This window comes from Lichenostomus cassidix, unplaced genomic scaffold, assembly GCF_008360975.1.
Source record: "Lichenostomus cassidix isolate B80296 unplaced genomic scaffold, HeHo_3.0 HiC_scaffold_878, whole genome shotgun sequence".
Classification (NCBI taxonomy): domain Eukaryota; kingdom Metazoa; phylum Chordata; class Aves; order Passeriformes; family Meliphagidae; genus Lichenostomus; species Lichenostomus cassidix.
The window spans coordinates 1-15,687 of NW_028147630.1; the positions used below are offsets into that span (position 1 = coordinate 1).

General features: G+C 41.6%; 1 protein-coding gene across 1 annotated transcript; it reads left to right on the top strand.

The window, feature by feature from the left end:
• The first annotated feature begins 502 nt into the window (after positions 1 to 502).
• On the top strand, positions 503 to 15,607 carry NAPA (NSF attachment protein alpha). The gene is made up of 10 exons (XM_085047072.1): positions 503 to 615; positions 2,100 to 2,216; positions 5,215 to 5,261; positions 6,719 to 6,796; positions 9,439 to 9,494; positions 10,489 to 10,573; positions 11,762 to 11,866; positions 13,499 to 13,567; positions 14,294 to 14,344; positions 15,482 to 15,607. The coding sequence occupies exons 1-10, from the start codon at positions 588 to 590 to the stop codon at positions 15,581 to 15,583; spliced, it is 738 nt and encodes a 245-aa protein (XP_084903198.1). The 5' UTR covers positions 503 to 587; the 3' UTR covers positions 15,584 to 15,607.
• Positions 15,608 to 15,687: the final 80 nt, after the last annotated feature.

The window sequence follows — 15,687 nt, forward strand, 5'->3', positions numbered from 1 at the left end:
AATTTGGGGAGTTGAGAGGGGAATTGAGGAGTTGTGAGGGGAATTGAGGAGTTATGAGGGAAATGGAGGGAGTTGTGAGGGGAAATGGGGAGTTGTGAGGGGAAAAAAGGGAGATAGAAGGGAATTTGGGGAGTTGTGAGGGGAAAATGAGAATTTTGAGGGGAATTGAGGGAATTGTGAGGGGAGAAAAGGGAGATAGAGGATAATTTGGGGAGTTGTGAGGGGAATTTTCCCCCAAATTCTCGATTTTTCCCCCCAATTCCCATTTTTCCGCTAAAATTCCCATTTTTCCCCCCAAATCCCTTGTTTTTTTTTCCTTCCAAATTCCCCTTTTTTCCCCAAAATTCTATTTTTTCCTCAAATTTCCCATTTTTTTTCCAAAATTCTATTTTTCTCCCAAAATTCCCATTTTCCTAATTCCATTTTCCAAATTTAAATTTTCTCCCCAAAATTCCCATTTTTCTCCCCAAAATTCCCATTTTTCCCCCCAAAATTCCCATATTTTTCCCCCAAAATTCCCATTTTCCCTCCCCAGAGGTTCCTCCCGCCTGGAAGAAGCTTCAGAGTGTTTCTGCAGAGCTGCCAACATGTTCAAAATGGCCAAAAACTGGAGTGGTGAGCCAAAAAACCCCAAAACCCCCCAAATTTCCCCAACTCTCCCCAAATTCCCCAAGTTCCCTCAATTTCCCCCCAAAATCCCCCCAAACCCTAAAATTCTTAAAGTCCACAAATTCCCCCAAAATCCTCTAATCTGTGATCCTAAAAACCCCCCAAAATCCTAAGGCCATCGAAAATACCCCAAGGCCATCCCCAGCTCCCCAAATTTTCCCAAATCCACCCAAATTCCCTCAAATTCCCCAATATTCTGGTCCCCCAAGATCCACAAATCCTTGAAATATCCCCAAAACCTCCGAAAAGCCCCAGTCCCAAAGACTGGCAGATCCAATTCCCCAAATATTTTAGTCAAGAATCTCCGAGTACTAGGTTCAAGTCCCTGACTCTCTCAATTTCCCCCAAAATCCCCAAATCCCCAATTGCAATTTTCCCCCAAATCCATTTTCCCCCAAATCACCCAAAATTCCATTTTCCCCAAATTCTAGAGCTCCCCAAATCTCCCAAATTCCCAAACCCCCCAAAATTCCCCATATTTTACCCCAAACCCTCCTGAAATTCCCATTTCCTCATTTCCCCAAATTCCCCAAAATCCCCAAATCCATAAATTCCCCAAACCTCCTGAAATTCCCCAAATCTCCCCAAATCCAAATCCTCCCAAATTCCCCAAAATCCCACAAAAATTCAAAATAATTCCCCTAAAATACCTCAAAAATTCCCCAAAATCCAACTCTCCCTGAATCCCCAACATTCCCCATTTCCCCCAAACCCTCCTGAAATTCCCAAAGTCCCCCAGAGCCCCTATAAGCTCACAAAGTTCATTTCCAAGTCTTCAAAGATCCTCCAGGTTCCCAAAGGCCAAGAGCTCTAAGATCCCCCAAGATCTCCCCGAATGTGCCCCAAAGATCCCCAAGTTCACAAGGCCCCAAGGTTCATCATGTTTTCACTAGGTTTTCTTTGGGCCTCCTGGGAATTCATTTTTTTTCCCCCAAACTCCCCAAATTCCCCAAATCCCCCAAATCCACCCGTAATTCCCATTTCCAAAATCCCAAATCCTCCAAATTCACAAATCCCCAAAAAATCCCCAAATCCCCCCAAATCTCCCAAATATGCCCCAAAATCCCCAAAGTTCCCAAATGCCCAAAGATTCCTCATATTTCCACAAATTTCTCCCCAAACCCTCCACAAATTGCATTTTCCCCAGATCTCCAAAATTCCCCAAAATCCCCAAAAAACCCCCAAATCCCAAAATCCCCACCCCAAACCCTCCCAAAGTGCCCCAAATCTCTAAATTCCCTAAATCCTCCTGAAATTCCATTTTCCTCGAATTTCCCAAAACTCCCCAAATTCCCAAAAATCCCCCCAAATCCCAAATTCCATATTTCTGATTTCCCCAGATCTCAACCAAACTCCCATGATCCCCCAAACTCCCCAAATCCCCCCAAAAAACTCCCCAAATCCCATAATTTCCCCATTTTCCCTCCCAGCTGCAGGCAGTGCATTCTCCCGCGCCGCTCAGCTGCAGCTGCAGCTGCAGAACAAACACGACGCTGCATGTCAGCTGGTGGATGCAGGAAATGCCTTCAGGAAGGCTGACCCGCAGGGTGAGCACAGATTGGGGGTTTTTGGGGTTTTTTGGGGTTTTTTTGGGGGTTTTTTGGGGAGTTCTGGGGGTGGGGAAGGTGGGGAGTGCTGAAAACCAGGCTGAGATTGTGGTGAGTTCTGTTAAAATCTTATTAAATCGCTGAAAATCGCAGTGAGATTGTGTCAAATCCCTTAAAATCCCACTGAAATTGTGTCAAATCCCTTAAAATCCCATTAAAATTGTGTCAAATCCCTTAAAATCCCACTAAAATTGTGTCAAATCCCTTAAAATCCCACTAAAATTGTGTCAAATCCCTTAAAATCCCACTAAAATTGTGTCAAATCCCAATAAAATTGTGGTAAATTCCATTAAAATCCTATTGAATCCCTGAAAATCCCACTGAAATTGTGTCAAATCCCTTAAAATCCCACTAAAATTGTGTCAAATGCCATTAAAATTATGTTAAATCCCACTGAAATTGTGTCAAATCCCACTGAGATTGTGGTAAATTGAGTTAAAATCCTATTGAATCTCTCAAAATCCCACTGAAATTGCAGTGAATTCTGTTAAAATCTTGTTAAATCCCTTGAAATCCCACTGAAATTGTGTCAAATCCCAATAAAATTGTGGTAAATTACGTTAGAATCCTGTTAAATCCCTTGAAATCCCACTGAAATTGTGTGAAATGCCATTATAATTGTGTCAAATCCCATTGAAATTGTGGGAAATTCCTTTAAAATCCCATTAAATCCCTTAAAATCCCACTAAAATTGTGTAAAATGCCAATAAAATTGTGTTAAGTCCCACTGAAATTGTGTTAAATCCCACTGCAATTCTGTGGAATCCCTTAAAATCGCACTAAAATCCTGTTAAATTCCATTAAAATCCTATTAAATGCCTCAAAATCCCACTGAAATTGTGTCAAATCCCACTAAAGTTCTGTGGAATCCCTTAAAATCTCACTAAAATCCTGTTAAATTCAGTTAAAATCCCACTAAAGTCCTGGTAAATTCTATTAAAATCCTTTTAAATTTCTTAAAATCCCACAGAAATCTTGTCAAATCCTATTAAAATGCTGTTAAATTCCATTAAAATCTTCTTAAATCTTATTAAATCCTTTGGAATCTCATTAAAATCCTGTCAAATGCTGTTAAAATCCTGTTAAGTCTTATTAAAATCCCATTAAAATCCTATTAAATCCCTTAAAATTCCCCAAATTCTCAAAATCCACTTGAAAATCCACCTGAAGTTCCCCAAAATCCACCCGAAATTCCACAAATTCACCTGAAATTCCCAAAATCCCCAGAAAATTCACCCAAAATACCCCAAACCCCCCCAAAAATTCACCCAAAATTCCTCAAAACTCCCTGAAACTCAACCTGGAATTCCCCAAAATCCACTCCAAATTCCCCAAAAATCCACATGAAATTCCCAAAACCTGCAAAAATCCATGTAAAAGTCCCAAAATCCCCCAAAAATCCCTAAAACCCACTCAAAATTCCCCAAAATCCCCCCAAAATCCCCCAAAAATCCACACAAAACTCCCAAAATCTCCCAAAAATCCACACAAAACCCCCAGAAAATCCCCAAAAAATCCCCAAAATCCCCCAAAAATCCACACAAAACTCCCAAAATCCCCCAAAAATCCTCCCAAAACCCCCCAGAAAATCCCCAAAAATTCTCCAAAATCCCCAAAAAATCCCCCAAAATCCCCAAAACCCCCGGAAAATCCCGGATTTTGGCTTCATCCCCAAATAGTGTTTATTTTCCTGGGCTGGGAGCAGATGGAGCTCAGTTTGGGTGAAATTCCTGCCGCTTTGGTTTCCTCTGCAAACAGCTTTGCCTCGGCGGGGAGCAGATGGAAATTCCGGAATTTTCTGGAGGAAATTTTGGGATGAAATCACCTGGTGGTGATGAAATCCCATCCCCCTCCCCCATCCCAAAAATATTCCTGGTTTTTGGGGATTTTTTGGGGATAAAACAACAATTTGAGCCAAAAAATTTATTGGTTTTTGAGGATTTTTGAGGATTTTTTAGGGATTTTTGGGAGTTTAAAAAAAATCCTGAGACAAAAAATTCCTGATTTTTGGGGGATTTTTGGGGAGTTTTGGGGATTTTCTGGAATAACAACAACCTGAGACAAAAAAATTCCTGGTTTTTTGAGGATTTTTGAGGATTTTTTGGGGATTTTTTGGGGGTTTTTGGGAATTAAAAAAAAAAACTGAGACAAAACAATCCTGATTTTTTGGGGGATTTTTGGGGAGTTTTGGGGGAGTTTTGGGGATTTTCTGGAATAACAACAACGTGAGACACAAAATTCCTGGTTTTGGTGTTTTTTTGAGGATTTTTGAGGATTTTTTGGGATTTTCAGGGATTTTTGGGAATTAAAAAAAAAATCCTGAGACAAAAAATTCCTGATTTTTTGGAGGATTTTTGGGGAGTTTTGGGGATTTTCTGGAATAACAACCACCTGAGCCAAAAAAATTCTGGTTTTTTGAGGATTTTTTGGCATTTTCTTTTGATTTTCAGGGATTTTTGGGAATAAAATGACAACCTGAACCAAAAAAATTCCTGTTTTTTTGAGTTTTTTGAGGATTTTTGGGGATTTTTTTGGGGATTTTTTGGGGATTTTCTGGAATAACAACAACCTGAGACATAAAAATTCCTTAATTTTAAATCTCGAGATTTTCCCAAATCTGGGAATTTTTTTAATCCTGAGTTTCCCACCTGGAAAAGGAAAAAAAAAATCTCAGAATTCTCAAAAAAAAGTTAAAATTCTCTCTCAATTCACCCATTTTTTGGGAATTTTCACCTCCAAAATCTGGGATTCTCCTCCTGAGGGTTTGGAGTTTTGGATCCTTAAAATTTCATGTGTTTTGTCCCAAAAAATTTGGGATTTTCGGGGTTTCCATCCATGAAAACTCCAGGCTCTGATCCCGAAGATTTTGGGGTTCAATCCCCAATTTCCAAACCCCAAATTCCCAGATTTTTTTGGGATATTTTTCCATCTTTTCCAGAGGCAATCAACTGCCTGATCCGAGCCATCGAGATCTACACTGACATGGTGAGCGTTTCCCCAAATTCCAGCCCAAAATTCATTCCTGAAATTCCTTCCCAAAATATTCCATCCCAAAATTCATTCCTGAAATTCCATCCCAAAATATTCCAACCCAAAATTCCAGCCCAAAATATTCCATCCCAAGATATTCCATCCCGAAATTCCAGCCCAAAATTCCATCCCAAAAATAAATTCCATCCCAGAATTCTATCCCCAAATTCCTTCCAAAAATATTCCATCCCAGAATTCCATCCCAGAATTCATCCCAAAATTCCATCCCAAAATTCCATCCCAAAAATAATTCCCATCCCAAAATTCATTCCTGAAATTCCATCCCGAAATTCCATCCCAAAAATAATTCCCATCCCAAAATTCCCTGGAAAATTGGGATTTTGGGGACATCGTTCCCCTTCCCCTGTGGGATTTTTGGGAATTTTTGGGAATTTTTGGGAATTTTTGGGAATTTTTGGGATGGGGATTTTTTGGGATGGAATTTCTGGGATGGAATTTTTGGGATTTTCAGTATGGGGATTTTTGGGATTTTTGGGATGGAATTTTTGGGATTTTTGGGTTTTTCCCACGGGAAGCTCCCTGCTCCTCTTTTCCCTGGAATTATCTTGTTTTTCCCTTGAGATTTTTTTCCCCAATTTTCTCTGCATTTTCCTTTAGGATTTCCCCTGCAATTTCCTGATTTCCCTGCATTTTCCCTTAGGATTTTCCCATTTTTCTCAGGTTTTTCCCTATTTTCCTTTGGGATTTCCCCATTTTCCCCATAATTTTTTCCCAATTTTCCGGTTTTTTCCCCATTTCTCCAGGTTTTTTCCCCTGTTTTCCTTTGGGATTTCCCCATTTTTCTCCCCATTTTTTCTCCATTTCTCCCCTTTTTTCCCCCTTTCTCCCTTTTTTTTTTTTTCCCATTTCTCCAGGTTTTCTCCCCATTTCTCCAGGTTTTTTCCCCATTTTTCCCCCATTTTCCTTTGGGATTTCTCCATTTTTTCCCCATGATTTTTCCCAATATTCCCATTTTTCCCCATTTTTCCCCATTTTTTCCCCATTTTTTCCTCATTTTTCCCATTTTTTCCCCATGATTTTTCCCATTTTTCCCATTTTTCCCCATTTTTCCCCATTTTTTCCCCATTTTTCCCCCATTTTTTCCCATTTTTTCCCCATTTCTCCAGGTTTTTTTCCCTATTTCCCCATGATTTCCCCCAATATTCCCATTTTTTCCCCATAATTTTCCCCAATATTCCCATTTTTCCCCATTTTTCCCCGTTTTTCCCCCATTTTTTCCCATTTTTTCCCCATTTCTCCAGGTTTTTTCCCATTTTTTCCCCATAATTTTCCCATTTTCCCCATTTTTTCCCCATAATTTTCCCAATATTCCCATTTTTCCCCATAATTTTCCCAATTTCCCCATTTTTTCCCCATTTTTTCCCAATTTCCCCATTTTTTCCCCACCCCAGGGCCGTTTCACCATCGCTGCCAAACATCACATTTCCATCGCTGAGATCTACGAAACTGAGCTGGTGGATGTGGAGAAGGTGAGAAATGGGAAAAAAACCCAAATTTGGGAATTCTGGGAGTTATTTGGGGTTTTGGGAAAATCTGGGGAAAGTCTGGGATTGGGAATTGATTAATGATGATTGCTGAGGGAATTATTTGGGATTTGTTTGGGAATTATTTGGGATTTATTTGGGGAATTTGAGATTTTTTGGGAATTATTTGGGATTTTTTTTGGGAATTTGGGATTTTTTTGGGGGAATTATTTGGGATTTTTTGGCAATTATTTGGGATTTTTTTGGGATTTCTTTGGGAATTATTTGGGATCTTTTGGGGAATTATTTGGGATTTATTTGGGGAATTATTTGGGATTTTTTTGGGGAATTTGAGATTTTTTTGGCAATTATTTGGGATTTTTTGGCCATTATTTGGGATTTTTTTTGGATTTCTTTGGGAATTATTTGGGATCTTTTTGGGATTTATTTGGGGAATTATTTGGGATTTTTTTTGGGAATTTGAGATTTTTTGGGAATTATTTGGGATTTTTTTAGCAATTGTTTGGGATTTTTTGGCAATTATTTGGGATTTTTTGGGGATTTCTTTGGGAATTATTTGAGATTTTTTTTGGAATTATTTGGGATTATTTTTGGGGATTTCTTTGGGAATTATTTGGGATTTATTTGGGGAATTATTTGGGATTTCTTTGGCAATTTGGGATGATTTTTTTTTTTTAGGAATTTGGGATTTTTTTAGGGATTTGGGATGATTCCTTTGGGAATTATTTGAGATTTTTGCAGGAATTAATTTGGGATTTCTTTGGGAATTATTTGGGATTTCTTCAGGAATTTGGGATGATATGTTGGGAATTATTTGAGATTTTTGCAGGAATTAATTTGGGATTTTTTTGGGAATTATTTGGGATTTTTTCGGGAATTATTTGAGATTTTTTGGGAATTATTCGGGATTTTTTTGGCAATTTGGGATGATTTTTTGGGGATTTGGGATGATTCCTTTGGGAATTATTTGGGATTTTTGCAGGAATTAATTTGGGAATTATTTGGGATTTATTTGGGAATTAATTTGGGATTTTTGCAAGAATTAATTTGGGATTTCTTTGGGAATTATTTGGGATTTCTTCAGGAATTTGGGATGATTCCTTTGGGAATTATTTGGGATTTTTTTTGGGAATTATTTGAGATTTTTTTGGGAATTATTTGGGATGATTTCTTTGGCAATTTGGGATCTTTTTTTTAGGACTTTGGGATGATTTTTCTGGCAATTTAGGATGATTTTTTTGGGAATTTGAGATTTTTTTTTTTTAGGATTTTGAGATGATTTTTTAGGGAATTTGAGATGATTTTTTGGGGAATTATTTGAGATTTTTTGGGGAATTGAAGTCAATTCCTTCAGGAATTATTTGGGATTTCTTTGGGAACCAATTCAGGATTCCTTCAGGAATTTGGGGAGGATTTTTTTGGGATGAATTTGGGCTCATTTTTTTGGGATTTTATCCAATTTTGGGATGAATTTGGGCTCATTTTTTTGGGATTTTATCCAATTTTGGGATGGATTTGTCAGTTTTTTTTGGGATTTGATCCAATTTTGGGATGAATTTGGCAGTTTTTTTGACATTTTATCCAATTTTGGGATGGATTTGGCAGATTTTTCGGGATTTTATCCAGTTTTTGGAGGATTGCAGAGCAGATGGTGAGGAGGCAGAAGAGCTGCAGGAAACCAGCAACGTGGGGGAGGAAAATCCACAGAAATCCTGGAGATTTTCCTGCATTTCTGAGCTTTTCCTGGGAATTTCGGGGGATTTTTCCTCCTTTTTCACACAATTTCACCCACTGCTGGTTTGAGTTTGATTGAATTAAAGTTTTAATTTGATTTTAATGTTAATTTTTTGTGGAATTCTGATTGATTTCTGTGGATTTTAAACTGAATTTTTTATCCACTTTGTCTCCTTTTTTCTTTCTTTGTAATGAAATTTCATTAAATTTTTCAAAAATCAATTTTAAAATTCAATTAATTTTTAGATTAGATTAATTTTTAATGAAATTTTCTCTACTTTTAGGTAATTTGTTTTATTTCTTATCCCAATCCCAATCATTCCCATCATTTTCCTCCAGGTTTTCCCAGCTTTTCCCCAGGTTTTTCCCAATTTTTTTTCCCAGTTTTTTCCCAGTTTTTTCCCATTTTTTCCCAGGTTTTTCCCAAGTTTTCCCAGGTTTTTCCCATTTTCCCCCAGGTTTTCCCAGATTTTTCTAGATTTTCCCAGTTTTTTCCAAAGTTTTTCCCTTTTTTCCCCCATTTTTTCCCAGTTTTTCCCAGTTTTTCCAGGTTTTTCCCATTTTTTTCCAGGTTTTCCCAGATTTTTCTAGATTTTCCCTTTTTTTTCCCAAAGTTTTTCCCATTTTTTCCCAGTTTTCTCAGTTTTTTCCCATTTATTTTCCAAGTTTTTCCCCTTTTTTTGCATTTTTCCCTTTTTTTTCCCCAGGTTTTCCCATCTTTCCCCACTTTTCCCAGATTTTTCTAGGTTTTCCCAGTTTTTCCAGGTTTTTCCCATTTATTTTCCAGGTTTTCCCAGGTTTTTTTTAGGGTTTTTCCATGTTTTGGGTTCTTTCCTGCAGATTTTCAGGGATTTGATCCCAAATTTTCCCATTTTTCCCTGTTTTCCCCCCAGGCCATTGCTCACTATGAACAGGCTGCAGATTACTACAGAGGGGAAGAATCCACCAGGTACACAATCCCAAAAAAATCCCCAAAAAATCCCAAAAATTTCCGAAAAAAATCCCAAAAAAATCCCAAAAAATTCCCAAAAAATTCCCCAAAAAATCCCCAAAAAATCCCAAAAAATTCCCCAAAAAATAATAAAAAAAAAATCCCAAAAATTCCCTAAAATTCCCAAACCCTGGGAGTCCTGGCCTGACATTTTGGGGGATTTTGGGGGATTTTTGGGATCTGGGATTTCCCAAATAATTCCCAAATAATTCTCAATTCCCAGTTAATTCCCAAACTCCCAATTCCCACATTCCCAAATAATTCCCAAGTCCCAATTAATACTCAAATAACTCCCAAATTCCCAATGAATTCCCAATTAATTCCCAATAAATTCCCAATAAATTCCCAAATAATTCCTAATGAATTCCCAAATTTGCAATGAATTCCCAAATACCCAATTCCCAATTAATTCCTAATTTCCCAATTAATTGCCAAATTCCCAATTCCCACATTCTGAATTAATTCCCAATAAATTCCCAAATAATTCCCAATTCATTCCCAATTCATTTCCAAATAATTCTCAATAAATTCCCAATGAATTCCCAATTAATCCCCAATCAATTCCCAATTAATCCCCAATTAATTCCCAATGAATTCCCAATTTCCCAGCTCTGCCTGCTGAAGGTCACTGAGGATTGCTGAGATTTGGGGTGAATTTTGGGATTTCTGGGATTTGGGCTATCTCTGGGCTCTCCCAATTCCCAATTAATTCCCCAATTAATGAATCCCCAATTAATTAATCCCCAATTAATTACCCCCAGCTCAGCCAACAAGTGCCTGCTGAAGGTCGCTGCAGATTGCTGAGATTTGGGGTGAATTTTGGGATTTCAGTGGGGATTTCTGGGATTTGGGGTATCTCTGGGCTCTCCCAATCCCCAATTAATGAATTCCCAATTAATTAACCCCCAATTAATTAATCCCCATTAATTAACCCCTAATTAATTACCCCCAGCTCAGCCAACAAGTGCCTGCTGAAGGTCGCAGCTTACGCAGCTCAGCTGGAGCAATTCCAGCGAGCGATCGACATCTACGAGCAGGTGAGCCTCGGCCTCATCTTCATCTTCATCTTCCTCTTCTTCCTCCTCTTCCTCTTCTTCATCTTCCTCCTCCTCTTCCTCTTCTTCATCTTCATCTTCCTCTTCCTCCTCCTCTTCCTCCACATCTTCCTCCTCCTCCTCCTCTTCCTCTTCTCTTCCTTTTCCTTGTCTTTTTCTCTCTCCTTCCTCCTTGTGTTTTTTTCTTCTTTCTCCTTCTCTGCTTTATCCTCTTCGTCATCTTCTCTTCCTCCTCTTCCTCCTCATCTTTTGCTTCTATTTCTCCTCTTCCTCCTCTTCCTCCTTTTCCTCCTCTTCCTCCTCTTCCTCCTCTTCCTCCTCTTCCTGCTCTTCCTCCTCTTCCTCCTCTTCCTCTTCTCCTCTTTCTCTTCTCCTCTTCCTCCTCGTCTTCCTTTTCCTTCTCTTTTTCTCTCTCCTTCCTCCTTATTTTTCTGTTCTTGTCATTCTCTGCTTTATTCCCTTCCTCATTTCCTCTTCCTCCTCTTCCTCCTCATCTTTTCCTTCTATTTCTCATCCTCTCTTCTTCCTCTTCTTCCTCTTCTTCCTCTTGTTTCTCTTCTTCCTCTTCTTCTTCTTCCTCGTCTTCCTCTTTCTTTCCTTCTCTTCCTCGTCTTTCTCTTCTCTTCCTCCTCTCCTTCCTCCTCATTTTCCTCCTCTTCCTCCTTCTCTGCTTCATCCTCTTCATCTTCCTCCTCATCTTTTCCTTCCTCTTCCTCCTCCTCCTCTTCCTTCCTGCTTTCATCTCTTCCTTTTCCTTCCTCTTCCTCTTCCTACTCTTTTTCCTCTTCCTCCTCCTTTCCCTGAGTTCCTCAAATCCCTCTGGAACCTTTTGGGATTTCCCTCTGGAATCCTTTAGGATCTCCACCCCAAACCTTTGGGATCTCCACCCCAAACCCTTTAGGATCTCCACTGGAATCCTTCAGGATCTCCACCCCAAACCCCTTTAGGATCTCCACCCTAAATCCCTGAGGATTTCCACTCAAAACCCTTTAGGATCTCCTCCTGAAACCCTGTGGGATTTCCACTGGAGCCCTTTGGGATCTCCACTGAAATCCTTTGGGATCTCCACCCCAAACCCCTTTAGGATCTCCACCCCAAACCCTTTGGGATCTCCACCCCAACCCTGTGGGACTATCCCATCAATCTTTTGGGGTTTCTGGAACGTTCCAGGTGGGCTCCACGGCCATGGACAGCCCTCTGCTCAAGTACAGCGCCAAGGAGCATTTCTTCCGCGCCGCGCTCTGCCACTTCTGCGTGGACATGCTGAACGCCAAGGTGTGGGATTTATTTAGGGTTTATTTGGGGTTTGTTTGGGGTTTGGGGTTTGGGATCTGTGCCACTTCTGTGTGGACATGCTCAATGCCAAGGTTTGGAGTTATTTGGGGTTTATTTGGGGTTTGTTTGGGGTTTGGGATTGGGATCTGTGCCACTTCTGCGTGGACATGCTGAACGCCAAGGTGTGGGGTTTGGGGTTTATTTGGGGTTTATTTAGGGTTTATTTGGGGTTATTTGGGATTGGGATCTGTGCCACTTCTGTGTGGACATGCTCAATGCCAAGGTGTGGGGTTTATTTAGGGTTTATTTGGGGTTTATTTGGGGTTTATTTGGGGTTTGGGTTTGGGATCTGTGTCACTTCTGCGTGGACATGCTCAACGCCAAGGTGTGGGGTTGTTTGGGATTTATTTAGGGTTTATTTGGGGTGATTTGGGGTTTATTTGGGATTGGGATCTGTGCCACTTCTGCGTGGACATGCTGAACGCCAAGGTGTGGGGTTGTTTGGGATTTATTTGGGGTTTATTTGGGATTGGGGATCTGTGTCACTTCTGCGTCGACATGCTGAACGCCAAGGTTTGGGGTTTGTTTGGGGTTATTTGGGGTTTATTTGGGGTTTGGGATTGGGGATCTCTGTCACTTCTGTGTGGACATGCTCAACGCCAAGGTTTGGGGTTATTTGGGGTTTGTTTGGGGTTTATTTGGGGTTTGGGGTTGGGATCTGTGCCACTTCTGTGTGGACATGCTCAATGCCAAGGTGTGGGGTTATTTGGGGTTATTTGGGATTTATTTGGGGTTTATTTGGGGTTTATTTGGGATTGGGATCTGTGTCACTTCTGTGTCGACATGCTGAACGCCAAGGTGTGGGGTTTGTTTGGGGTTATTTGGGGTTTGGGATTGGGATCTGTGCCACTTCTGTGTGGACATGCTGAACGCCAAGGTTTGGGTTTGTTTGGGGTTATTTGGGGTTATTTGGGGTTTATTTGGGGTTTATTTGGGGTTGGGATCTGTGTCACTTCTGTGTGGACATGCTGAACGCCAAGGTGTGGGGTTTGTTTGGGGTTGTTTGGGGTTATTTGGGGTTTGGGATTGGGATCTGTGTCACTTCTGCGTGGACATGCTCAATGCCAAGGTTTGGGGTTATTTGGAGTTTGTTAAGGGTTTATTTGGGATTGGGATCTGTGTCACTTGTGTGTGGTCATGCTCAATGCCAAGGTGTGGGGTTTGTTTGGGGTTTGTTTGGGATTTGGGGTTTGTTTGGGATTGGGATCTGTGTCACTTCTGTGTGGACATGCTGAATGCCAGGGTTTGGGGTTATTTGGGGTTTATTTGGGGTTTATTTGGGATTTGGGACTGGGATGGGAATGGAACAGGATGGGAATGGGGATGGGATTTGGGATTTAGGATTTGGGATTTGGGATTGGGATGGGATTTGGGATTTAGGATTTGAGATTGGGATGCAATGGGATGGGATGGGATTTAGGATGGGATTGGGATGGGAATGGAACGGGATGGGATTTGGGATTTAGGATTTGGGATTTGGGATTTGGGATTTGGGATTGGGATTTGGGATTTAGGGTTTAGGATTTGGGATTTGGGATTTGGGATTTGGGATGAATGGGACTCTCCCCCCAGCTGGCCCTGCAGAGGTACGAGGAGATGTTCCCAGCGTTCTCTGACTCGCGGGAGTGCAAACTGGTCAAGGTGAGAGCAACTGGGAGCAACTGGGAGCAACTGGGATTGTCCCAAACTGTACTGGGAGCAACTGGGATTGGCCCAAACTGTACTGGGATCAACTGGGATTGTCCCAAATCAAACTGGGATTGGCCCAAACCGTACTGGGAGCAACTGGGATTGGCCCAAACCGTACTGGGAGCAACTGGGATTGTCCCAAATCATACTGGGAGCAACTGGGATTGGCCCAAATCAAACTGGGAGCAACTGGGATTGTCCCAAATTGTACTGGGATTGAACTGGGATTGGCCCAAATCGTACTGGGAGCAACTGGGATTGTCCCAAATTGTACTGGGAGCAAACTGGGATTGTCCCAAACTGTACTGGGAGCAAACTGGGATTGTCCCAAACTGTACTGGGATTGAACTGGGATTGGCCCAAACTGTACTGGGATCAACTGGGATTGTCCCAAACCGTACTGGGAGCAACTGGGATTGTCCCAAATCAAACTGGGATTGTCCCAAACCGTACTGGGATCAACTGGGATTGTCCCAAACCGTACTGGGAGCAACTGGGATTGGCCCAAATTGTACTGGGAGCAACTGGGATCATCCCAAATTATACTGGGATTGTCCCAAATCCCACTGGGATTGTCCCAAAGTGTCCCAAATTGTCCCAAGCTGTCCCCCTGCACCCCCAGGGCTCCTCCCTGCTGCTCTTCCTCCTCACCTTCCTCCTCCTCCTCCTCCTCCCCAGAAACTTCTGGAAGCTCACGAGGAGCAGAACGTGGATGCTTTCACTGACGCTGTGCGTGGGAAACCCCAAATCACCCCAAATCCACCCTAAATCACCCCAAAATCACCCTAAATCACCCTAAATCACCCCAAAATCCCCCTAAATCACCCCAAATCACCCTAAATCCATCCCAAACCCCCAAATCCACCCTAAATCACCCCAAATCACCCTAAATCCACCCCAATCACCCCGAAACCCACCCCAAATCCATCCCAAATCACCCCAAATCCACCCAAAATCCACCCCAAATCCCCCAAACCCCCAAATCTACCCCAAAATTCCCTCAAATCTACCCCAAATGCATCCCAAATTCACCCTAAATTCACCCCAAATCCCCCAAACCTCCCGATTTCCCCCCAAATTCCCCAATTTCCCCAGTTTTCCTCCAAATTCCCCAGTTTCCCCTCAATTTGCCCCCATTTTCACCCCAAATCCCTCCTTAAATCCCCAAATTCACCCCAAATCCCCCGATTTCCCAATTTCACCCCAATTTCCTCCCAATATCCTCCCCAAATCCCCCAGTTTCACCCCAAACCCCAAGTTTCCCCCAGATTTCCCCAATTCCCCCTAATTTCTGCAATTTCACCCCAATTTCACCCCAAATCCCTCCTTAAATTCCACAATTTCCCCAATTTCACCCCAAATTCACCCCATTTCCCCCAAACCTCCTGATTTCCCCTCAATTTCACCCCAAACCCCCAAATCCCCCAAATTTCACCCCAATTTTCCCCCAAATCCCCAATTTCACCCTAATCCCCAAATTTATCCCAAATCCCTGATTTCCCCCAATTTCCTCCAGTTTCACCCCAAATCCCCAATTTTTCCCCCAAATTTCACCCCAATTTCCCCCAAATCCCCCAATTTCACCCCAATTTCCCCCCAAATTTCCCCCAACCCCCTCAAATCCCAAATTTCCCCCAATTTCCCCCAAATCCCTAAATTTCACCCCAAATTCCTCCAATTTCACCCAAATTTCCCCATTTCACTCCATTTCACCCCAAATCCTCCTTAAATTCCCAATTTCCCCCAAACCTCCCAATTTCACCCCAAATTCACCCCAAATCCCCCTAATTCCCCCAATTTCCCCATTTTCCTCCCAAAATCCCCAAATTTCACCCCAATTTCCCCAATTTCCCCCAAATCCCTCAGGTGAAGGAGTTTGACTCGATCTCCCGGCTGGATCAGTGGCTCACCACCATGCTGCTGAGGGTGAAGAGATCCATCCCCGGCGAGGAGGAGGATCTGCGCTGAGAGAAACACAAAAAAACCCCAAAAACACCCCAAAAATCCCAAAAAACCCCAAAAAATAAAAAAATTCCAAAAATCCCCAAAATAAAAAATCCCAAACCCAATCC